This window comes from Bubalus kerabau, chromosome 8 (assembly GCF_029407905.1).
Source record: "Bubalus kerabau isolate K-KA32 ecotype Philippines breed swamp buffalo chromosome 8, PCC_UOA_SB_1v2, whole genome shotgun sequence".
Lineage (NCBI taxonomy): Eukaryota > Metazoa > Chordata > Mammalia > Artiodactyla > Bovidae > Bubalus > Bubalus kerabau.
The window spans coordinates 118,106,200-118,128,879 of NC_073631.1; the positions used below are offsets into that span (position 1 = coordinate 118,106,200).

General features: G+C 39.1%; 1 protein-coding gene across 14 annotated transcripts in view; it reads right to left on the minus strand.

The window, feature by feature from the left end:
* KMT2C (lysine methyltransferase 2C) overlaps positions 1-22,680 on the minus strand; it is a 262,313-nt gene that overhangs the window by 101,571 nt on the left and 138,062 nt on the right. For all 14 annotated transcript variants that reach the window (XR_008718183.1, XM_055591334.1, XM_055591330.1 and 11 more), the window contains 3 exons: positions 19,509-19,671; positions 12,215-12,386; positions 10,208-10,322 (listed from right to left, as the gene is read on the minus strand). Coding sequence is in view for 13 of the 14 variants with exons in the window: in XM_055591334.1 (XP_055447309.1) it covers positions 10,208-10,322; positions 12,215-12,386; positions 19,509-19,671 (450 nt within the window). In the remaining variant the exon portion in view is untranslated. The remainder of the gene's footprint in view (positions 1-10,207; positions 10,323-12,214; positions 12,387-19,508; positions 19,672-22,680) is intronic.

Genomic DNA, 22,680 nt, shown 5'->3' on the forward strand with positions numbered 1-22,680 from the left:
TGGTTCTGAATCAACGTAAACACCAAAACAAATGAAAACAGAGGTAAGAAAAGGAAGAGAAGAACTAACAGTACTTGTAGATGACAGCACACTCGGAAATCCTCGACAATCTATTTTAAATGTAATAAAATTAGCAATAAAATTCAATAGAATCCACATGCACAAACAATAACTAGTTAAAAGACATAATGAATGGGAGAGTCCAATTTATAACATCCACAAAATAGAGAAAATGTTTAAGAAGAAACTTAAGAGAACTCTCAGATGGTTCAAACTGGATTTAGAAAAGGCAGAGGAACCAGCGATTAAATTGCCAACGTCCATTTGATCACTGAAAAAGCTGAACAATTCCAGGAAAACATTCGCTTTATTGACTACGCTAAAGCCTTTGACTATGTGGATCACAACAAACTGTGGAAAATTATTCAAGAAATGAGAATACCAGACCACCTTACCTGCTTCCTGAGAAACCTGAATATGGGTCAAGATGCAACAGTTAGAACCGGTCATAGAACAACGGACTGGTTCCAAATTGGGAAAGGAGTACGTCAAGGCTGTATATTGTCACCCTGCTTATTTAACTTATATGCAGAGTACATCAGGCTGGATGAAGCACAAGCTGGAATCAAGATTGCCGGAGAAATATCAATAACCTCAGATATGCAGATGACACCACCCTCCTGACAGAAAGCGAAGAGCAACTAAGAGCCTCTTGATGAAGGAGAAAGAGGAGTGAAAAAGCTGGCTTAAAATTCAACATTCAAAAAGGAAGATCGTGGCATCTGGTTGCATTACTTCATGGCAAATAGATGAGAAACAATGGAAACAGTGAGAGACTTTATTTTCTTGGGCTCCAAGATCACTGCAGATGGTGACTGCAGCCATGAAATTAAAAGACGCTTACTCCTTGGAAAAAAAGTTATGACCAACCTAGACAGCATATTAAAATGCAGAGACATTACTTTGCCAACAAAGGTCTGTCTAGTCAAGGCTATGGTTTTTCCAGTAGTCATGTATGGATGTGAGAGTTGGACCTAAATCCTAAAGGAAATAAATTCTGAATATTCATTGGAAGGACTGATGCTGAAGCTCCAATACTCTGGCTACCTGATGCGAAGAGTGAACTCACTGGAAAAGACCCTGATGCTGGGAAAGATTGAGGGCAGGAGGAGAAGGGGACGACAGAGGATGAGAGGGTTGGATGGCATCACCGACTCAATGGCCATGAGTTTGAGCAAGTTAGAGAAGATGGTGAAGGACAGGGAAGCGTGGCGTGATGCAGTCCATGGGGTCACAAAGAGTAAGACACGACTGAGCAACTGAACAACAACTAAGAAATGTCTAAAACCTACACAAGGAAAATTAGAAAGCATTCCTAGAAGACTTTAAACCAGGCTTGAACAAATGCAAAGACATACCGTGTTCTTAAGATGTCCTAACATCAAGATGTCACTGTCAACATTACATTTAAAGTAACCCTGATAAAAATTTCAGTAAGATTTCTCATGGAGCCTAGAGTTCACATGCTTCCCAGGTGGCTCAGGGGTAAAGAACCTGCCTGCCAAAGCAGGGGACGTGGGCTCCATCCTCAGGTCTGGAAGATCCTCCGGAAGAGGAAATGGCAACCCACTCCCAGTATTCTTGCCCAGAAAAATCCCATGGACAGAGAAGCCTGGCGGGATACTACGAAAACTGGATTAGAGTCATACGTAAAAAAATAATGCAGAAACTAGAAAAACATATGAACTCTCATATAACCTCAGTATAGGCAAAGGCTTTCTAATTTTAACTAAAAACTCCAGAAGCAATAGAAGACTGATAAATCTGACTACATAAAAATAAACTTTTACACGGCAAAAAAAAAAAAAAAAACAAAACAAAACAAAAAAACACCCCACAGGCGAAGTCAAAAGGCAAATAAACTGGAAGAAAGTACTTGCATCATACAACACAGATTAAGGGCCTTATATCCCAACCATATAAGGAACTCTTAATTGGGGTGGAGTAGGGGTCAAAATCTTCAAGAGTAACATGCAAAACACAAGAAAAGACTACTCATAAAAAGGGGTGAAAATGACCCTTAAGCATAAGAAAACATGGCCAACTTCACTAGAGAGAAATGAAAATTAAACTACATTGAGGGAACATTTTTCACTCATAAGACAGGCAAAAAATTAAAAGCCAAATAGGACACCCTATTGGCAAGAATGTAGAAAAGTTCTCTCATGCATGAGTGGCGGCAGCAGGAACTGACTCAAGTCCCACGAAAGGGAATTTGACAATACCAAGCAAAATTATATGTGCATTTATCCCCCAACCCCAGCCAACAAGCCCACTTCTAGGAATTTATTCTAGAGATTTGCTCCCATATGCACAAAGTTACTGACTACAGAATCATTCTAATGTAAAATACTAGGAAAAACCTAAATACTGAAGCATAGGTCACAGGTTGGAAATATGTGTTTCAAATATAAGGAAAAAAAAAGGAATGAGGAAGATTTCTATAAACTGAAATGAATTCCAGATAATAAGTAAAAAAAGTAACATGCCAAAGAGCACATATAACAATATGCTACCTTCAGTGTAGAAAAGGGAAACATGTTTGCTTATCATTAAAAAAATACACACAGGAAGGATAAACCAAAAGTTTCTGAAACAATGTTAATATCTTATGTACTTTTAAAAACTAAATAAGCCAAGAATGAGAAATTAAAAACACTTCAGGAATAACACAAGGATTCTCACCATGCACTATACAAGAATGGATATGTAAGCATGAGGGGAGGCAAAGAACTCGGCGGGAGGGGTCAGAATTGGGGTACTGGTTTAAATTCATCATTTATAAATGATGTCCATATGTGAGTACACACATACTTACATGTGTACTTGTACACATGCACATGTGTAAGTGTGTGTACAGGCATGTAGTTCCTGCCTCACCTGCTGAGAGGACAAAGAAGCAAACATCCACAGAGCAGTGAGCAAAGCCAGGAGCCCACCTCCACTAAAGGAACGCGGCCTATTTACAGAAAGGAGGACTACCGAGTCCAGGGCAGGGAAGGTATAAGATGACTTTGGAATATCTTGCTATGCCCAAATACAATGAAGTGCTCAAATAAATGGGAGGACATCTAACAAAAACACAGGAGCCAGCTTGAAAAGACCACCAAAGGCAAAGATGGAACAATCTGAGCACAAATCAGGTACAGTAATAAATTATTGACAAGAACAAGAATTCATGAGTCAGCACTGACAATATATAAATCATTTTAACATGTGAAAGAAGGGTGGATTCTGGATTACAATAGAATGCAGAGGTTGACAGGTAAATGTTTACTTAGAAAAGCATATTTTACAAAAAAAACGGTTAAAACACTGCATCAGGCATTGGTTCCTATCATCTTGGAGAAAATTTTGAGGAGCAATAAGATATTTGCAAGGTCAAGTGTCTCCTCACATAACACTTTTTTAGATACAAGAGGGAAAAACAAGTGGAGAAACCTGCGCAGATGCTCAGAACTCACATCGCCTGTGAGGGAGAGGGAAGCTCCAGGTGTGTCCAGGGGAGGGCCTACCAAGGGCACAGACTTGCTCAATCTTCTGGCCAAGAATGAGAAACTATATAATCGTGAGGATATGTCAGACAAAGACAAAAGGAGCAAAGTTCCATTTGTGATTAAAACAAACAAACAAACAATCCAGGCATGTGAGGAAAAACTCTATTATTCAACACTGTCAATATCAAACAGACAAAGGAGGGTTTAAGAAACTTTGCAGATTAAAGGAGTTTAAAGAAGCATGACAACTAAATGGAACACCTGACCCTAGACTAGATCCTGGAACCTACAGGGAAGAGGCACACGCTGTAGGGACATTAAATCAAGTGACAAGTTGAAATATGAAGGGTAGACTAGATTGATGTAAATGTGCAGAGTGATAATAGTGCAGTGATTATGTAAGAATATCCTCATTATTGAGAAATACACATTTACATACTTAAGGGTAAAGGGAACATGGTGTAACTCGCCCTTCAAATGGTTCAGGAGAAAAAAAAATTAATACACAGGATGGAGTGGGCAGGGAGGAGGTAGAAAGGAGAAAGGGCATGATGACCTTACTGAAATCCCAACAACTAAAGAATCCAGGTAAACAGCATATGGGCATTATTTTTATTTTTCTTGCTTTTAAAGTTTGAAATTACTCCCAAATAAAGCCTTTTAAAATGTATCATATACCAACACACTGGCATTCTCAAGAGAGAAACAGAGAAAAGAAAGCTGTGGGACAATGACTGGTATACAAGATCCTGAAAGGAGCATCTCTACCTCAGTTCAAACAGCCACACTAGACTGACACCTCCAGGAAGGCACACCTAGCTGCCCCTGTACCTCCAGCCTCCACCACAGTGTCTGAATTTGACTCAAGACTATAAACATATGAAAGAATTCAACAGTAGAAGAAGAGTATCACTCTTCAAACTGCTCAGAGGATAAGTACTCCTATGAAAAACTCCAGGATAATTGAGCACTTATGTCAAGCAATATGCTGAGCACTTTACAATCATTTCTCTAAATCCAACACCCCTGTGAGGGAAGGACTTTAGCTACAAAATGAAACTTGGCTTACAGAAGTCAAATAAATTGCCAAAGATCTTGTATTTACTAAGTGAAAAACCTGAGATTTGACTCCACTGCCTAATCTTTTTAATCACTTTATAATACCTCCATAGAACAGAAGAAAACACACTGCACTATCTACTCATATTCTCAGCAGTATTATAAATTCTGCCACGTGAAAAACAGCAGCAATTACTGAAAACAAATCAGTAAGAAGGCAGCACAAAAGGAAGCCAGAGAACAACCTCCAGAAATAAACTCGGAATTCTGGACACATTTTCCAAGATAATGAAAACCACGACAAAGAAAATAATGATTTAAAACAGGAAACAAAATTACCTAGATGCTACTAAAGGTTATTAAAGAGAAAGTAAAGAAGGTAAATATGTTTTAAAAAAAGAAAGAAGGTGAATTTAATCAACACTTCTCTAGATCTTTCCATTGGACCTAAAAGGAGAATGACAAGGGTCAACACGGAAAGAAAAAAAGTTCCCAGAGTAAAAAGAAAAAAGTTGTAATGCAAAACTCTGCCAGACGAAATTTGTGTCATAGGTGGAAGGCAATAGTCTCTTTCAGGTTTGTAAGAGTCCAGAAAATTTAAGATTTTTTAAAAATAGAGGTGCATAACCATGTCTCCAAAAGACTAGTAGTGAGATGACATTGTAAACTACAGAGAGATTTTTTCACCCTGCCAAGAAAAAGTGACGTGGTCTACAGTCTGGGTTAACTTAAGACAGAAGGCAGAGAGAAAACTTCTGATTTCTTCCTTTTCAATGGGAAACATGAGCAGAAAATTTTACAGTTTCATTTATAACTTTTTTCATAAAATACGATTCTGAATTGCAATCATTGCATGGAATAAAAAGAACTGAAAAACAGAAAGCTAAACGAACAGACTTGTCTTAAAACAGCCAAGCATTTCAATTACATCCATTAATCTAAGTGCTTGACTATTAAACTCTTCAAAAGGTACAGTTAAAATGACACAGAAGGATCCAATATAACGATGTGAAAAGATCATATTCAGCTTGTAAACTAAAACCCCGCACGGCCATATTGTCAAGCAAAGCAAAATATCTGGTTCCCTCCTCCCAAAAAGGGGGCATACACAGAATACGGAGTATAGTTTTACACTGATAAAAAGCAGATCATCATCAGCCTGACATACCTGCTTAATAACCAGCACAAAGTAGTTTTTTAAAGGAAAAAAAAAAAAGAGCAAAATGCAAGGAGAAATTGGTAGTGGTCAATCGTAAGTACATCTGAATATGCTGTTGAATCAAACGGACAAAAACGGGAAAAGAGCTTCATTTAATTAATAAACACATACTACAAGTTTAAAACGTCACCATTGGAAGGCATCCAAATACACGTCATAAAGCTACACTAGCGAAACTGACTTAACACAATTAAAGCAGAATCTAATATGTTTAAGTACAACCTAAAAAAATCAATGTGCCTAAAGTTACCAGTACAAAAAATTTGAGTGCAGCCAAAGCTATAATCAAAGGTAAATTTATAGTCTAAAATATCTCTTCCTTAGGAAAGCGAAGGAAGCGATCACGAATTCAACTTCATATTTCAGAAAAGTAAAAAGAAGAGCGGTGGCGGAGATTAAGGGTAAACATACAAACTCATCCGACGCAGATTTCTTTTTTCAACCCGGAACCGAACCAAACCATGGGACAACCCGCGGAAGCGCCCCAACCCGCAGCCAGGAAGCAACTGCTCAGAGGCTGCAGGAGCCCGAGCCGCCTCCGCCCCGGGGTCGCCCTCCCAAGTGACCACACCTGAGAGCGGTTACCCGCGGACTAGGCCCCGCCCTGCTACGCCCCACGCCCTAGGACCAGGTGCGCGCCGGCAGGTCCAGGTGCCGGCCCTCCAACGGGGTGGAGCGGGGCGCGGGGAGCGGCCCCCGGCACCTCCTCCCACCGCCCCACCCAGGCCCCATCCCCAGGAACCTACCGGCAGGATCGCCGCCCTTTCCAAGACTCTCCGAGGAGGGACCACCAACACCTACCGCACCACCGGCCAGCACCGCGTCCCCGCAGGCAGCTTCGGGAAGCAGCCCCAGGCTGGAGCCACCTCGAGGCCTGCAAGCCCCGCGCGGGGACGCCTCCTACAGGAAAACCGCGAGGCCTCGACTTCCAACGACCGCCTCTGTCTCCGCCCCGCCCCCTCAAGGCCCCGCCCACCCCGCCCCCGCTTCTGAAGGCCACGCCCCTCCAGCCCGAAGGATGCGGACACCAGCAGGAACCCGAGCGCAAAATCAAGGGCAGAGGTGATAGAAGCGCGTTTCTGTGGCCTTGGGACTAGAGTGCGAGGGGGCAGGGAGACCGCAGGTGTATTCTACATGTTTCCTGAGAACCTGACATTTTTCATGAAAATGCTAACTCTAAAAAATACAGGGAATTCCCTGACGGTCAAGTGGTTGGGGTTCAATCCCTGGTCGGGAACGAAGGTCCCGCAAGATAATCAATCAATTCTCTAAAAAAGTTAATATAAATGGTAACTGCTTCCCTGGTGGCTCAGACGTAAAGAATTCGCCTACAGTGCGAGAGACCCGGGTTCGATACCTGGGTCGGGAAGATCTCCTGGAGAAGGGAATAGCTACCCACTCCAGTATTCTTGCCTGGGGAACCCCATGGACAGAGGAGCCTGGCGGACTGTACAGTGCATGGAGGTCACAAAGGCTCGGACACGACTGAGCGACTAACACTTGCACTTTCAACTGCACTTAGCATTTGTATATTTGTTGTTAATGTTAATCCCAAGTGCTCTCTAAGACGTGTGAAAGATGCAAGATTTTGCAGTTAAGAATGAGGCTGTGGACCGCACAGGGAATCTGCTGGGGCAGCAGTGAGCAGCACCCGCGGAGCCAGGGGATTCTTCACACACATCACCTGACAACAGGAACCGCAAACAGCACAGGGTAATTTATAAAGAGAAACGCCTGCGTTTTAGAAACAATTGAATTAATACCCCCGTTTACTACAGATTTCAACTGTGCCATTACAGTTCACTTCTGGACCAAAAGGTTTCTTAAGTTTTTGAGTATCCCTTTATTCATTACATCTGCCGTGCAAGGAATTGCTGGTTGGCACTTTTGAGGTCCAATTACTCTGAACCCAGTAAACCCAGTCCTGGCTTTATCAAACTACTTTTATACAAATACTTATTATACAAAAGGCATTCTTTGTATAAACATTATGAAAGACAAAGAATGCCATTCTATTAAACCACATCTTGGAAATGTAGTTTAAAAAGCAAAATTATTTTAGATTAATATTTATTTTCTGGGTTAAGCCAGTGTAATTACCATAGATCAAAGAACTTTATGCCTAGCTTCATGTCTACTCTGTGAAATTAAGACTACAATAATAATTTTAAAAAAAATTTCAGCCTGAGGGGGTATGTAGAGATGCCCAATGGATCTAGAGAGTCTTTAGTTCTCTAGGATCCAAATCCTAACATAGATGAAAATCAGATTAATATTCCTTGGAACTCCCCTGGTGGTCCAGTGTCTAAGCCTGTGCTCCCAATGTAGGTGGCATGGGTTCAATCCCTGGCGGGAGAACTAAGATCCCACAAGCCCAGCCCACAAGCCGCCCCCCTTCTTGCCCTGGGGAAAAAAAAGAACTACTCTGTTCCTCAAGTTAGTATGATAGCACAGGGAGCATAATATATTGGATAAAGCATTAAAATGTAATACAAGAAACATGAATTTTAGTCTCTCTTCTACCTCTGCAAATTAGTAACTCAGGCAATTCACTTAATTGCTAGTCCCTCACCAGTTCTAAATTAGTTTACCCTATAGATTTCAAAGGAAGCAAATTAACTATTTTTATGACTGACTCATCCTAGAGAACATTCAAAAAGTCAAAGTAAATAATGTTTGTAAACATCTTCCTAACAGAAAATACAGTTTTATTCAGCTAGTTGGGAATTAAAGGTAAACCTGAGTTATTCTCATCTTCTACTTTCACTTTAAGAATGTGAATATTTTGGCTTCCATGAACAAATAAATCTCAATTTGTTGTTATCTGCTGCTGCTGCTGCTAAGTCGCTTCGGTCGTGTCCGACTCTGTGCGACCCCATAGACGGCAGCCCACCAGGCTCCCCCGTGCCTGGGATTCTCCAGGCAAGAACACTGGAGTGCGTTGCCATTTCCTTCTCCAATGCATGAAAGTGAAGTCGCTCAGTCGTGTCCGACTCTTAGCGACCCCATGGACTGCAGCCCACCAGGCTCCTCCGTCCATGGGATTTTCCAGGCAAGAGTACTGGTGTTGTTATCTAGTACTATACTAACTGCCCAGTGGGTAGAGCTCTCAGCTAGCCTATAGCATTTAGAGATTCAGACAAAAGAGCCTCCATAAGTTCCTCAGGAAGCTTACAGAAACTCAGAATGCAACACCTCAAGGTCATAAATATGCAAAGGCAACGGAAGAGATGGAGCTGGGGAGAATCACTGACTGAAAGACTACCTAGAAAATACTTTAAATAGCTGAAAATACACCTTATTAAAAGCATCCTACCAAGCAGAAAGACTGGTATCATAAGTACTGAAAAAGAAGTGGGAAAATGTCTGCAGATCCTAACTCTCAAAACCTGAAAGAAACTTTACATCTAAAAACAACAGAGATCTAAATGAATAAGCACTTATTAAAACTACTATGGGGGAGGAACAATATACATATGCATATACAATGATTCCAAATATTTAATACAAATTTATACATATATACACACAAATATATATACATGTGAAATCACAATAAAATCATCTAAAAGTCAATCTAATCAAATATACTCTGATTTATTTCTGGATTTTAAATTAATAGATTTAAAAAATATACCTATTTTAGTATCTGCATACAGGGATACTACCTACTTCAAAGAGTTTCGAAGATTAAAGGTGAATCATTCAGGAACAATTCCTTTGCCATGAAGTACCATATAGATATTTATGTTAGATGATAGGTTCATAAGCAGCACTTTTGAAAACAGCCTAAAACTGTAAAGAACCCAAATGTTCACTACTAGGTGACTCAATGAACAAATTCTGGTACTGCTGCTGCTGCTGCTAAGTCGCTTCTACTATTCAGCAATAAAGAGGAATCACTGCTGGTATGTGCAACATTGGGGGTGAACTTCAAAATAATTATGTTGGGTTTAAAAAAAATGCCCACCACCCAAAAAAAGAAAAGGGTATATATTATTTGACACCACTTACATAAAATTCTAGAAAATGCAAACTAATCTATGGTGAGAGAAACCATACTGTCTGGAAAATCAGAGGGAGCAGTGCAGTGAACAGTGAGAACAGAGGAACTCCCAAGGGCACCTGGGAACTTTTAGGGGTTGTAAATTTGTTCATTATCTTAAAGATGATGGTTTCATGAGTGTACATGTGTCTAATTAAATTACAGACTTTATATGTGTGCCATTTACTGTTTATCAATTATACATCAATTAAATTTTTTGTAAGTTGAATGAAATATACAGATTTGAATAGGTATCTGATTTGTCTGCTCTATATATTAAAAAAAAACATACAGATGATATTTTTCTTAAAAAAATAAACAACTTACTTTGCATTTCCAGCCATTGGTTGGTACTGATTTCATAACTGGTTGAAGACAAAAAGTATGATACCCTTTGTCACACGTATCACACACTAGCATCTTGCTATCTTCTCCCGATTGTCTAAAAAATAAGATAGCATTAATGATGCCTTATCTTTAGACTTATGTTTGTGACATAAGTAATCATGAGAAGAATCTGTCCTGGGAACTGCCCAGTTCATAAATGCCCTCAGTGTCAGTTCTGCCTATGCCCAGATAATGACAGTGCAAACCCTTCAGAGGATGAGACAGACGTCTTCCAAAGGTCTCTAAAAGATTATCCTTACTGAACGCTCACCTATGGTGAACCTGCTTTGGTCATTTTAGGATTCCTGCAGAGAAGGAGGGGTTAAGGCAAGATGAGTGATTTTGATCTTTATTTTTTAAACATCCCATACCCATCTTCTTTTGGGCAAGGAGCGGTAACCAATAGGTGATGCTGCATGGAAAGGAACAAATCCTGGCACGGTGAACTGGAAGAACAGTGTGATATAATACAGAGAGGATCAAATTTGGATCCGACCTACATTTGCATTCAGACTTCTATTTTTCTAGCTGTGAGACTCCTGACTAACTCAGACTTGAGTCCTCTTGGCTTCAAGTACAAAATGTGAATGAAAATCAAAGATTACCATGAGAATTAAATATAATTCTGGCTGAAGAGCTAAGAACATCCATTAAATAATAAATGCTAAATAAACAGATACAAGAATAATAATATTGTCATAATTATTAGGAATTGTAATTAAAAACCTAAAATCTTCCCCTGAACACTTTTTTACCCTGAAGATTGGGCCCTTGTCCTGTCCATAGTCTCTGCCTTGATTCTTGATTGTTCATCCCTATCAGAAACTAAGAATTTAATTCAAGAGGAGGGGAAAAGAAAAACTAGGGAATGCAAGAAGAGCTGAGAGAGGAACCGCTGAATAAAACCTGGGGATAAACAGAAGTAAAAAGGAAGATCGGTTAGTTGGCCTTCAGTAATTTCTTATTTAATTTAACAAATTCTACATGTAAAATTGCACATTGTATCTCTTCAGCTATGTGGAAAGATCCTAGAAGAATAGCACTCTTTTCTTCACCTCTTATTCCTTCTCAAGAAGCTAGGCATAGGTACAAGGTATCAACTAAGTGTTTACTGATATTTTCACGCGGTCTTATTTATTCCACATAATTCTAAGATACTGATGCTTATTGTTGTCAAATTAAATTACAAATAAAACAGACTGAACGTGGCAATGGAGAGCATCATTTCTTATTATAAAAATTATCAGCTTGTAAACAATTTGAAGACTGCTGTAGATGGAGGTAACATCCCCAAATTATCATGCTAATTAATTAGTAGCATGAAAAAAAAATCACAGAAAAGACTGGAGCAATGATCAAAGGATGGAATAAAACAAACAAGAAAAGATAACCCCACTGCAAACATTTACATCCATACAACATTTTGTTTCAGGATTACAGTGAAGGTAACTGCCTTTCAGATAGATGGAAATTTCTTTTAAAACAGTAGATTTAGTATCAGTTGTTCCTCCTGGAATAGAAACTGAAACTTATCACCGATTCTTTGGCTCATTCTAATAACTACTTTCCATAGTGAGTGGTTTATTTTCCTATTAAATTTCACCCCCAGTGTCCCTCAGGAAGAAGGGGGGGCGGGGAAGCTGCTTTATTTTTCTAATGCTTACTTTTAATTGTTAAAATCATTCATTTAAAATTGTTGGCAAATTTAAACTGGCTTTTTAGGCAACCAGGAATTTAAACTGTTAAAATTATTTTTTGTTTAGACTTGTTTCAAAGTAATATAAGTTAATAAATACCTAGCAAGTTTTAAAGACATGATGAAGTCAGTGTGAACGAATACAGCTGCAGCATGAACAACCTTTACCATATTTACACAAACCTTTAGGACCTAATAATAGGGTCTGTCTTAAACTCAATACACACCTTTGAGTTGAAATTAAAACTTACTTGCAGTTCTGGCACACTTTGCACTCAGGACATTGCCAACCTGCCCGTTTTAATGGAGTAACCGCTATATCCAGGCACATTCCATGATAGTGCTGACCACAAGTAGTACAAAAGAACTGATCTAAGAGGTCTCCCGGGCTGTCGCACACTGCACAGTTTGCATCTTCCTTTGCTATAATTAACAGTAAAACAACGAAATTGTTGTATAAGAATTTAATAGTTCTCTGACTTTACAGTTTAAAAAAATCACTCGAAGGGAATTTTCATGGTAAATCTTTCAGACACGTGAAATTATCCACATTGAACTGATATCCAATCAGAATAAGGTCTCACTAAAAACACTGTACTATCTTTAATCTAATTTTAGTCACATTAAATTTAATCATATAGTTTTGCAATTATTTGTGCCTACATCTACCTGAGACCATATGCAGTTCTTATTTTGTTTTATATCCCTAATACCAATGATAATCCTGGGCACCTAGTTAATGTTCAATATATACTTGCTGAAAAGAATCAAAAAGGAAAATATGAACTGAGAGACGCGTTGCAGTGCAAAAACAAACATTTTTATCTGGATATTATACATAAGGTTTTGAAATTAACTAAAGAGACAAAATTAAGAAATGCTAATATCAAGTAGATTAAGATGCTTCTTAAGCATAAACAGAGTAATTTTTATTCAAATCAAATAAGGGTTTTTTAATACTGGAAAATATATGAGGGAGAACATTAAAGATGGAAGCTACACATTCATACACAAATACAATACTTCATATACTAATTCTATATTGATGTATTTTAACTACCAGTTGTAAAACAAAACATTAAAAATCTATATAATTATCAACATCATCTATCACTAAATGTGGATTAAAAGGAATGGCACTTTTTAATACTTCTTGTTCCATCTAAAATAAAGAATAAACTGCCTTGCCCAGCACAAAATTAAACTCATGCATATTACAATATAATAAGGAAAAGAATGTATTCTAAAATCATACCAATTTGGTGATATATATGCACATGCCTGTAACTGCATTTAAGTATGCTCTCAACTAAACGGTCTGATCAACTGATTGAGGACTGTTTTAAATCATACATAGGATTTTCTTCTCTTTTGCTTTCTGAAGACCTGGTCAGTCCTCTCTGGCTTCAAGTCCTTCCTACGTGCCTTCCTGTCCCCCAGTCTAGAAACGGTTAATGATCTGTTCCTTTTCCTTATACCTGGTGTTAGTTGGCAGCTGGTCTTGTGGGCTGTGGAAGTCTTTGGCATACAGACTCTTATTCACAGAGTCCTAGAATGCTTACAAAGACCAAACTCTGCGGTGTGCGGGCAGCGCACAGACAGGCCCTGGGCTGCCTCGAGAGGTAAGCTGGGCCTGGTGGCTGCCCACCCGCCACTCGTCGGAAGCTCCCGTAACTTCTCGGGCCTTACCTTTCTTGCCATGTCGCAGCACTGACAGCCAGCATTGCACTCACACTGAAGTGTCCTACCTTGAGTTCTAGGATAGCCGCTTTCTCCTGGTAACTCCTGAGGCTTCCCATGCCTCCATCTCAAGCCCTGTGCTCCTTCTGTAGCTCCACAAGGCCTCCAAATGCTGGAGGCTCTCAGGAGTCCATTCTCTTCCTCCTTTCCGAATCCCCCATAGTTTTTTTCTTTGTAATCACATCAACTTCTACACCATAAAAACACCATAATTCTCAGAACTCTTATCACTAGCCCCAAACTTCTTTCTATCTAACCCTCAAATGTTATTTTCAAATCTTTCCGGACTTCAATAGCCACGTGTTCTAAAAACACCCAATCTCTACACCTCTAGCATAAAACTTATTTTTAAAACCGAAACCTCTCCCTTCTTTCTCGACCTGCTGGTAAAGAAGCATTAGTGTCACTACTGACCCTAAACTTGTCCCTGACCCAACATACTCAAATGGACACCAGTTCTTATTGAGTAACTTTCTACATACCCCTCTTCCATCTATCTGTACAGCTCAGTCCATCACACTCTGTCTTGGTATTAATAACTGCAGTTACCTGCTGAATGGAATGTTTGCCTAGGGTTCTGACCTTCTCCCTAATCAGCCACACATCCAGAGCAATTTTCTGCGACTGTTATACCCTGCCTAAATTTAAACTTTATCAATGCCTCCTGTCTCACCTTGAAAAAACCACAAGTTTCTTGAGGTTTTGAGGCCAAAAAAAAAAAAAAAAGGAATGGGGGCCTTCTCTCCTTTTCCAGCTAAATTTCAGAACACTCACTATTTCCTGGTTAGATCAAGCAGTCTGCTGTGCACAGAACACAACAGACTGCTCAACCCTTGTGAGGTTGTGCGCATCCTGTTTCTTCTGCCTGTAACCGTGTTCCCTTGCTGCACTGCAAGCCCGTTCCAAGGAGGCCTTTCAAACTCTTGCTCAGACATAAACCCTGACGATCTAATGTTACCACACCTAAACGCCCATTTGGTTGTTGACTATTTCTTTCCCTGTATGCTTAGAATAAATTATTATATAATCCAGTTAATTATATTTAAAAGAAAGCATTACTTTTAAAAATGAAATTACACGTATTAATTCATTTTTATAGAAATGGCAACAAAATAAATTATTTCTCAATACTAAAAGAGAGTGCCATATTTAACTCATTCAAGTACATTTAAAAACTAACCTTTGATTTTTCTTACCCTCAGAACGTACAGAAATTGTGGCAAATACTTGACTCTATCAGATACTCAGTTCATCCTGTGAAACTTCTAGAGTTTGCTACTCTGCAACTTCAACCTGCCTGGGAGCTACCAGTCACATGTAGCTAACTGGGCGATGGAAACGTGATTAGTCCAAATTGACATGTGCTTTACATAAAACACACTCTGAATTCCAAAGATTTAACAGGAAAAAATATTACTGTGAATAGCTCAAAATTTTATTGATTACAAGTTGACATATTAACATTTTGGATACACTGGATTAAATATGTATTGTTAAGATTAATTTCAGATAAAAAATTTAACTATTGGAAAAATTAAAATTACATATATTGCTCACATTATATTTCTATTGCACAGCCCTGTTTTATGTAGCAAAGCTCATTCTGTAACAAGATAATTGTGTGCATCACTGTGGCAGGATTACTTTTTATCCTATGACATTTCCTACCAATTCCTTGATGACAATAGTCATGTTGCTTGATTAGTATGCCTCATATAATAAATGGGGCCCAAAAAAAAATTTCCACATGATTATATTCAGCATAAAAGAATCAGCATAAAAGATCTATTAAGCATTATATAAAAATAATAATAGAAAAAAGTTGGTTCCAACCACTTGTTCAACCTGTGAGAACATACAGAAATCTGTAGAAATATTAAAACGGCCTTTTGAAGGTCATGCATAAGAAGATATTACTGGGTAGCGTGTCATGTCAGACATAAGTATATGTACTTACACATACATGTATGTCTGAAAGTCACAGAAGCATTAAGTTTGAAGCAATAATCAAATGACTAAGTGAACATTTTCTTTAAGCAGTTGGGAAAGCAAAATAGACGGAGTAGACTAAAGCTAAAGACAATTTAAGGAAGGGCAGGAGTAAAATCCAGGTCAACCTCTCTTCAAAGATGTTGATGCCCACTGGAAGGGCAAAGAAGGCAAAGAATATCCAAGTGCGCACAAAAGTAGAATGGTCAGAAGTAGGGGGAGAAGTGCCAGCACAGGCACGGCATGAAGGAGCTAAATGACGTAGGGGGAGCAAGAGAGGAGGGGGAGCAACAGGACAAGCTTTAGACACGTCACTGAGAAGAAATGGAGGAAAGACAAAAAAATGGAGCCTAAATTACATAGGGGCTTATCATGGGTCTCTAAACATGGTCAGATTGGAAGGGGAGACCACTGCTTAAGAGAGCCTAGATAGCACACAGGAAGAAAGAACAACAGAAGTGAAAGTATCATCAGACAGTCGATTTAAAAACGACTAAACCAGCACAGCTTTCTTACTTCCATCGACGTTACAACTTCTATGATCTAGGTTTTCATCACTGGTAGGACACTGCTGGGTGATTTGCCTATCAGTATGGAACCTCCAGAAAGAAAAAGCAAACCATGGATGTTGTCCAAAGAGGGTGGCCCACACAGCAGGCAGGTAGGGAAGAAAGAAAGGTCACTGGGCTGACAGATTTAAGGGAACAGAAAAGCTGCAGGACTTGGTGTCAAGAGAGACACAGCTAATAACATATTAGCTAGGGAGTTAAAATGAAGTAGAAGAAGCTACAGCTGAGTAAACACGCTGGGGGAGGCCAAGTGGCTTGAGATGCATCGTTCGCAGGTTCAGACCCTGCAAAAGACTTCTAACGGCAGACAGGATACATCCAAACGCCTTCCCTTGTTCACAAGGCCTGCGTCCAGCTGCACGTGCTCTGCACCATGCACCTGGCAGACACCGAGCTCCAGCACAGTGACTCCTGCCTCCCCCACGATCAGCCAAGCTCATGCCACGTGGCCTGCAGAGTAGCTGTTCACTCTACCTGGAAAATTCTCTCCTCTGATCTTGCACGGCTGGCTTTCTGCCATTTAGGCTTCCCTGAGGGCCAGAATACTACCTGGGAAGAACATGTGGTGTGTCTCCTAAATGGATATTTAGTGTAGAATGTCCAGGCTAGACTAGTGGACGCTGGCGTCAGCATGAAAGTAAGGTGACAGTCCTGACCAGCATGTCTCCAGGACGCAGCACCCAAAATTATTTTCTGATGAAAGGCTCAGTCCTGCTCACAGACGCTCTCTTTGCTGCGATTTTTTTTTTTTGAGGTCCATGTTTTTTTTTAGATTTCTCAACTTTGATAAAAAAGATATCATACTACTAACTCAGTTCACTACCACTGCACATGGCTCTGAGCTTAGCCAGCAAGACCAAGTATCACACTTGGTGCAAACCCATAACTGGAGCCTTAGATAAGAGCTGAAAGAACTACCTTTTAGTACAGTAATTCGTATATGTATACATGTATATGGTACAAGGCTATATGATTTTCACTGACTGTCATTTGAGCATTAATAACAACACTGTCATTTAAGATATCCCCATCTCTAAAACATAACAAGTGCTTCATGCTGTGACAGACAACTAGGACGACTAAAAATACAAATGAAAGATTTTATAAGACTATTACCTCATCTGTATATTCCTGCAAAAGTCTATTGGCAATTCTTTACATCCGTGCATTAAAACAGAGAGTCAAAAAGCTGTGTCTTTAGGCTGCATTGTTTAAGATCCCCAAGGAATAGAATTTGCTCAGCTGGGCTTTGGTTTTACACCACTGACTTATATTGAGGGCTGTTACAAGAAACTGCCCTGTGGGATCTACTTAAGCTACTGTGAGACAAATTTCCACTGCCCTGTAGCATGTACACACGGTCTCAGTGAATTCTTATTACTACAAATCAGGCAACCACTCGCGCGCCCTTCTTCACGCTGACTGCTGGGGCGTTCTGCAGCCCGCGGGCAGGCTCAGGCGTAGGGAGGGCACTTCCTCTGGCAGTCGACCTCACCGTGACCTTCCCATCGGTCCTCTCCCTCTTCTTACCATTGGCCAAATTCTCTTCTTACCTTGAGTCTCTGTAAGTCTACTCTGGGACAGGGCAAGGCACCAACAATTTCAGTGTATCTTTTTAGCTTTATGTTGGCAGCAGGAACTTTGCATGGTAACTGACAGTAAATCATCTCACCTCAGTTCTTACATTTCATTATTTTACAAAACATTTTATGACCCCTAACATACAAATGTATATAAATCATGTATGTTATGTGAACAGTCTGCAAGAGAAAGTAGTACTGTCAATAAGTAACAGAATTTCTTGTGTTGGAACCATAGTCATAGAAAAGTTTGCATGTTGTTTAGTGAAGTCTAAATCATGACGATGTACAAAAGGCTAAATAAAAATTCTCAAACACACCCATAATTGTTTTATTCAATTGGAAAAGTGTGTTGGTAACACTTTAACACCCAGAATATAATCAATTCTGATGACTGGCATCACAGTCTGTGCACATAGTGAAGTAATTCACTTCCTGAGGTCTTAAAATAAACAACACCCGTAATAGTAGCTGTGCATGAATGTTCTTTTTCTCCCAGATGAAACAGTGTATAATCCAAAACATGTTTAAAACTTTAAATTCCTTATTAGCTTAAATACAATCTGACATTTCAGTCTGCCTTCCCTATAATTTATGTCTTTACGGGATTAAGGGCAATATGATTATACATGTAGACACAAAATAACTAAATATAAAATTAGGGTACTGAACAAAGAAAAAATAATGATTATGAAGACTGTGTCTGAGATTAGTTTAAGCCTGAGGTAGCTGTATTTATGTTTCACAAAGCTGGAAATGATAGGGAAAAAGCCTTTATCGACATTCTAAGAAACAGGTAAAACCTAACAGATAACTAAGAGATGACATTAAAAAAAAAAAAAAAAAAAAGACTGAATTACAGAGATTTCACAAGCAGACTGGAAATTCAATTTACTAGGGGGAAAAAAGAACCCAAAACATGCATACTCATTGGAAATCCATATACTAAGAAACAAGTAAGATCTCTATTTAATGAAATGGATAGGAAAAGAGCTGTAATTTTCTGTATAACATAAATTTAAAACACTTAAACCTTTTCACCTAATTATAAAATACTGTTTGGAAAAGAAAGGGAAAAAAAGACAACTGAGGATAATAGATAACCATAACCAAGACAGATGAATCAAGAAGAAGCACTAACAGAATATCAGGACCATACATTTTCCAAGATTCTCCAAAGTGTTTTGGTGATCCTATCAACATACATCCTGAAATAACACCTGAGTGAACCATCTTCCAAATTTCCAACTAGGGAGTTTTTGTTTTTCTTTTTTAGTGTAAAAGACATTGAATTAAAGACATTTTAATTTTTTAAATGACCTATTAATACTTTATAGTACATATTAAAATACCATATACTCAGCAAATCTATTTGCATAGTTAGATTCTTAAAATAAGAATAAAAAAAAACAAAACATGCAAACTATCTTTGAATTTTCAAGCAAATAACTTTTTGGATATACCATCAACCATACTGTTGATAACAGATTTCTCCCCTGGCTCCTCACTCCCCCCACCCCCCAAGGATCTCTTCTGAAGACCTCTTTCAGTATTATATGATACTACCTTTTACCAGAAGCAGAGTAACACTTAGGGAACTTACAACATCTGTTATTTTAAGTAACTACATCGGTAAGTGTTTTTAGATGTATCTGTAGTAAACTTACATCTCTCAGGAGCTTGGTCAATGTGTTCTGGACAAAGAAGGAAGCAGTGACTGAGATCCTGAAAGGCGCCGGCTCCAGCAGCACAAGGGTAATGGTACATCTGGGCGCACTTCTCTTCACAGCATTTGATAGTGGCTCCAAGGTGCTTACAAAATGCACATCGCTGGAGGGAGCAAAGCATAAAGAAACCTCCTTATAACACCTGGAAAAGCAACGTTCAAATGTGGGGCAAGGAAGGTTCTAAGAAGTCCCTGTACATTACTAGTGAAACACTTTGAAGCCTGCAAAATACTAAATAAAGAATCAGTGAAAACGGTAAAATCTAAGGTCTCCATTCAGTGCTTGGTTTAATATGTTAATCCTTACATCAAGTTCAGAAAGTTAGCATTTCACTTTTTTTATACTGACTGTCAAAAACATACAACTACCATTCTTTAAAAAATTAATAATATGGTTAAAAGGGCAGTTTACTAGTTGAGGGTTGTTTTCAACAGGTGATTAAACCCCATCAATAAGCAGATAAAACAGAGAAAAACTAGTTACAAAATCTCTTACTGTTTTCACCCTGCCTAAAAATCAATATGGGGTTTCTCAGGTAGCACGAGCAGTGAAGTATCCCTGCCAATGCAGAAGACGTAAGAGTCATAGGCTCGATCCGTGGTTTGGGAAGATCCCCTTGAGAAAGAAATGGCAACCCACTCCAGTATTCTTGCCTGAAGAATTCCATGGACGGAGGAACCTGGCAGGATAGTCCACAGGGTCGCAAGAGTCGGACACAACTGAGCGTGAGCACAGACAGCAATCAGTATGAAGTAAATCAGTGCACAGAGAATAAGCTGCTGCTGCTGCTGCTAAGTCGCTTCAGTCGTGTCCTACTCTGTGCGACCCCATAGACAGAAGCCCACCAGGCCCCACCGTCCCTGGGATTCTCCAGGCAAGAACACTGGAGTGGGTTGCCATTTCCTCCTCCAATGCGTGAAAGTGAAGTCGTCCAGTCGTATCTGACTCTTAGCGACCCCATGGACTGCAGCCTACCAGGCTCCTCCATCCATGGGATTTTCCAGGCAAGAGTACTGGAGTGGGGTGCCATTGCCTTCTCCGGAGAATAAGCTAATGAGTGGCAACTACATTGTTAAAGGCACACATACAAATCTGCATACTTCATTGCAGAACTCAGTTTCATGTTTCCTTAAAAAGTTGGAGATGTGAAGAAAAATAAAGTCCTCTGACTTTCTGCTTTCCCCATTGCAATCTGCCTCTACTCTCTTGCAAGTGGTAAAATCAAAGAAATGTCTCAAACAAACAGCAGAGGAACTCTAGGGCATGTGAAATGTGTTAAGAAGTCAGTATAATTATCCACTGCACCAATGTACTTACTCAGCTTTCCTTAAGAATAATCAATGAACATCCTCATCCTCCCAAGCCCACTTTGGGCATCAGGAGTCTGCTGGGTGGCCTGCATCACACAGTATAAAATCTCCCTCTGCATGTAGGAGATGCTTACTTGCCATATGCTTCCGTTTCAGCATTTATATGCTATTGCATGGTAATTGCTTATTGGTCTTTTTTCACCTTGGTCCAAGATCCTTGAGTAGAGCAAGCAGATTGTACTATCTTTGTATTCTTAGCACCATGAATACTGCCTGACATAGAAAGGCACTAACAAACTGATGTTCATATTTATGTATACTAAATGAACTACATTTTTGGTAATAGCAGAGCTGAAATAACTGAAGCCAAATGAAACAATATATGGTAAAAATGAGCCTCATGTAATATGGTAAAATTGCTAACATTACCATGGATATCTTCACATGCTAATATACTGATTCTATATTCTGCTAGTCAATTAGAGAATACAATAGGTTTTAAGTTATAAATAATTTCAATGTCTTGCACGTAAATCTACGTAAGATATCACATACCATCAAACTCTTGCTTGTAACCATCAACCCACTGCACTAAATGAATGTAAGAAAGCTAACTGCTTCTTGGTGTGTTTTCTACACATTTTGGCGGCAGGCAACAAGATAGCTACAGCTTCTAAGTAACTTACGCGTGCACGCTCAGTGGCTCAGTTGTGTCCTGCTCTTTGAGACCCCATGGACGAGAGCCAACTAGGCTCTTCTTTAAATAGAATTTTCCAGGCAAGAAAACTAGAGTGGGTTGCCGTTTCCTACTCTAGGGGATCTTCTAGCCCAGGAATTGAACCCCATCTCCAGCATTGGCAGGAGGATTCTTTACCACTCAGTCACCTGGGAAACCCAAAGAACTCAAACACTAGCTGCATTTGTGACATTTAACTTATACTTAATGTCCTCAAGTTCAGAGACTAACCACACATTTCAGCTGTCCTTTTGTACTCAAAGGTATCACTGCACTTAAAAAAACTGAAGAAATAAAGTATAATAATCAGCTTTTTCCAAACTAAATATATCTTTATGTCATTCCCTCCAATGGTATCTAAACATGTTAGTTATATTAACAGAACCCAGAATTAAAGACATATATGGTATCTGGGTAATCTGAGTATCCTTGAGTCACGCTGCAAAGGCCAAGATAATGCTGAAGGAGGAAAGTGGATGTATACATCCAGTCAACCACTGAAAATCTTTTATTAACTCATTAACATCACAAAATAAGTCTGCTAAACTGTTAAAATCTAGAATCTCCATTATTTTTATAGTACATGGTGAGTTGTACAGAAGCCTTGTGCTCTAAAAATAATTTTGGCAAATAAAATATAATGACTTTGATTTAACTGCATAAGGAAACAAAATAATTTAAATTGATTCTTTTCCGATTGTATCATTTTAGAAACGTTAATGTGTTCTCTTAATCATATTTGCAATGGAAAATATTACATGACATTAGCTAAACTACCATGTGAAGATATGGAATGTATCCAACACACTAACTTATAAATACATACAAAGATATCAGGGAATAAAGGAAGAGAAATAAAGTACTAGCTGCATTTAACTGAATACTTCAAACCCATCTGTTGTAACAGCACAGCTAATGAAAGACATTTGGCATTGAAAGAAAATATATACTTTCTATATGGACTGTAATGTATCTTTTTGAATCAAATAAATGCATCTGTAAAATTGTAGAAAATGTCAAAGAATAAATTTCCAAAAGGAACTTGTCTAAACATCAGCACCCTCAT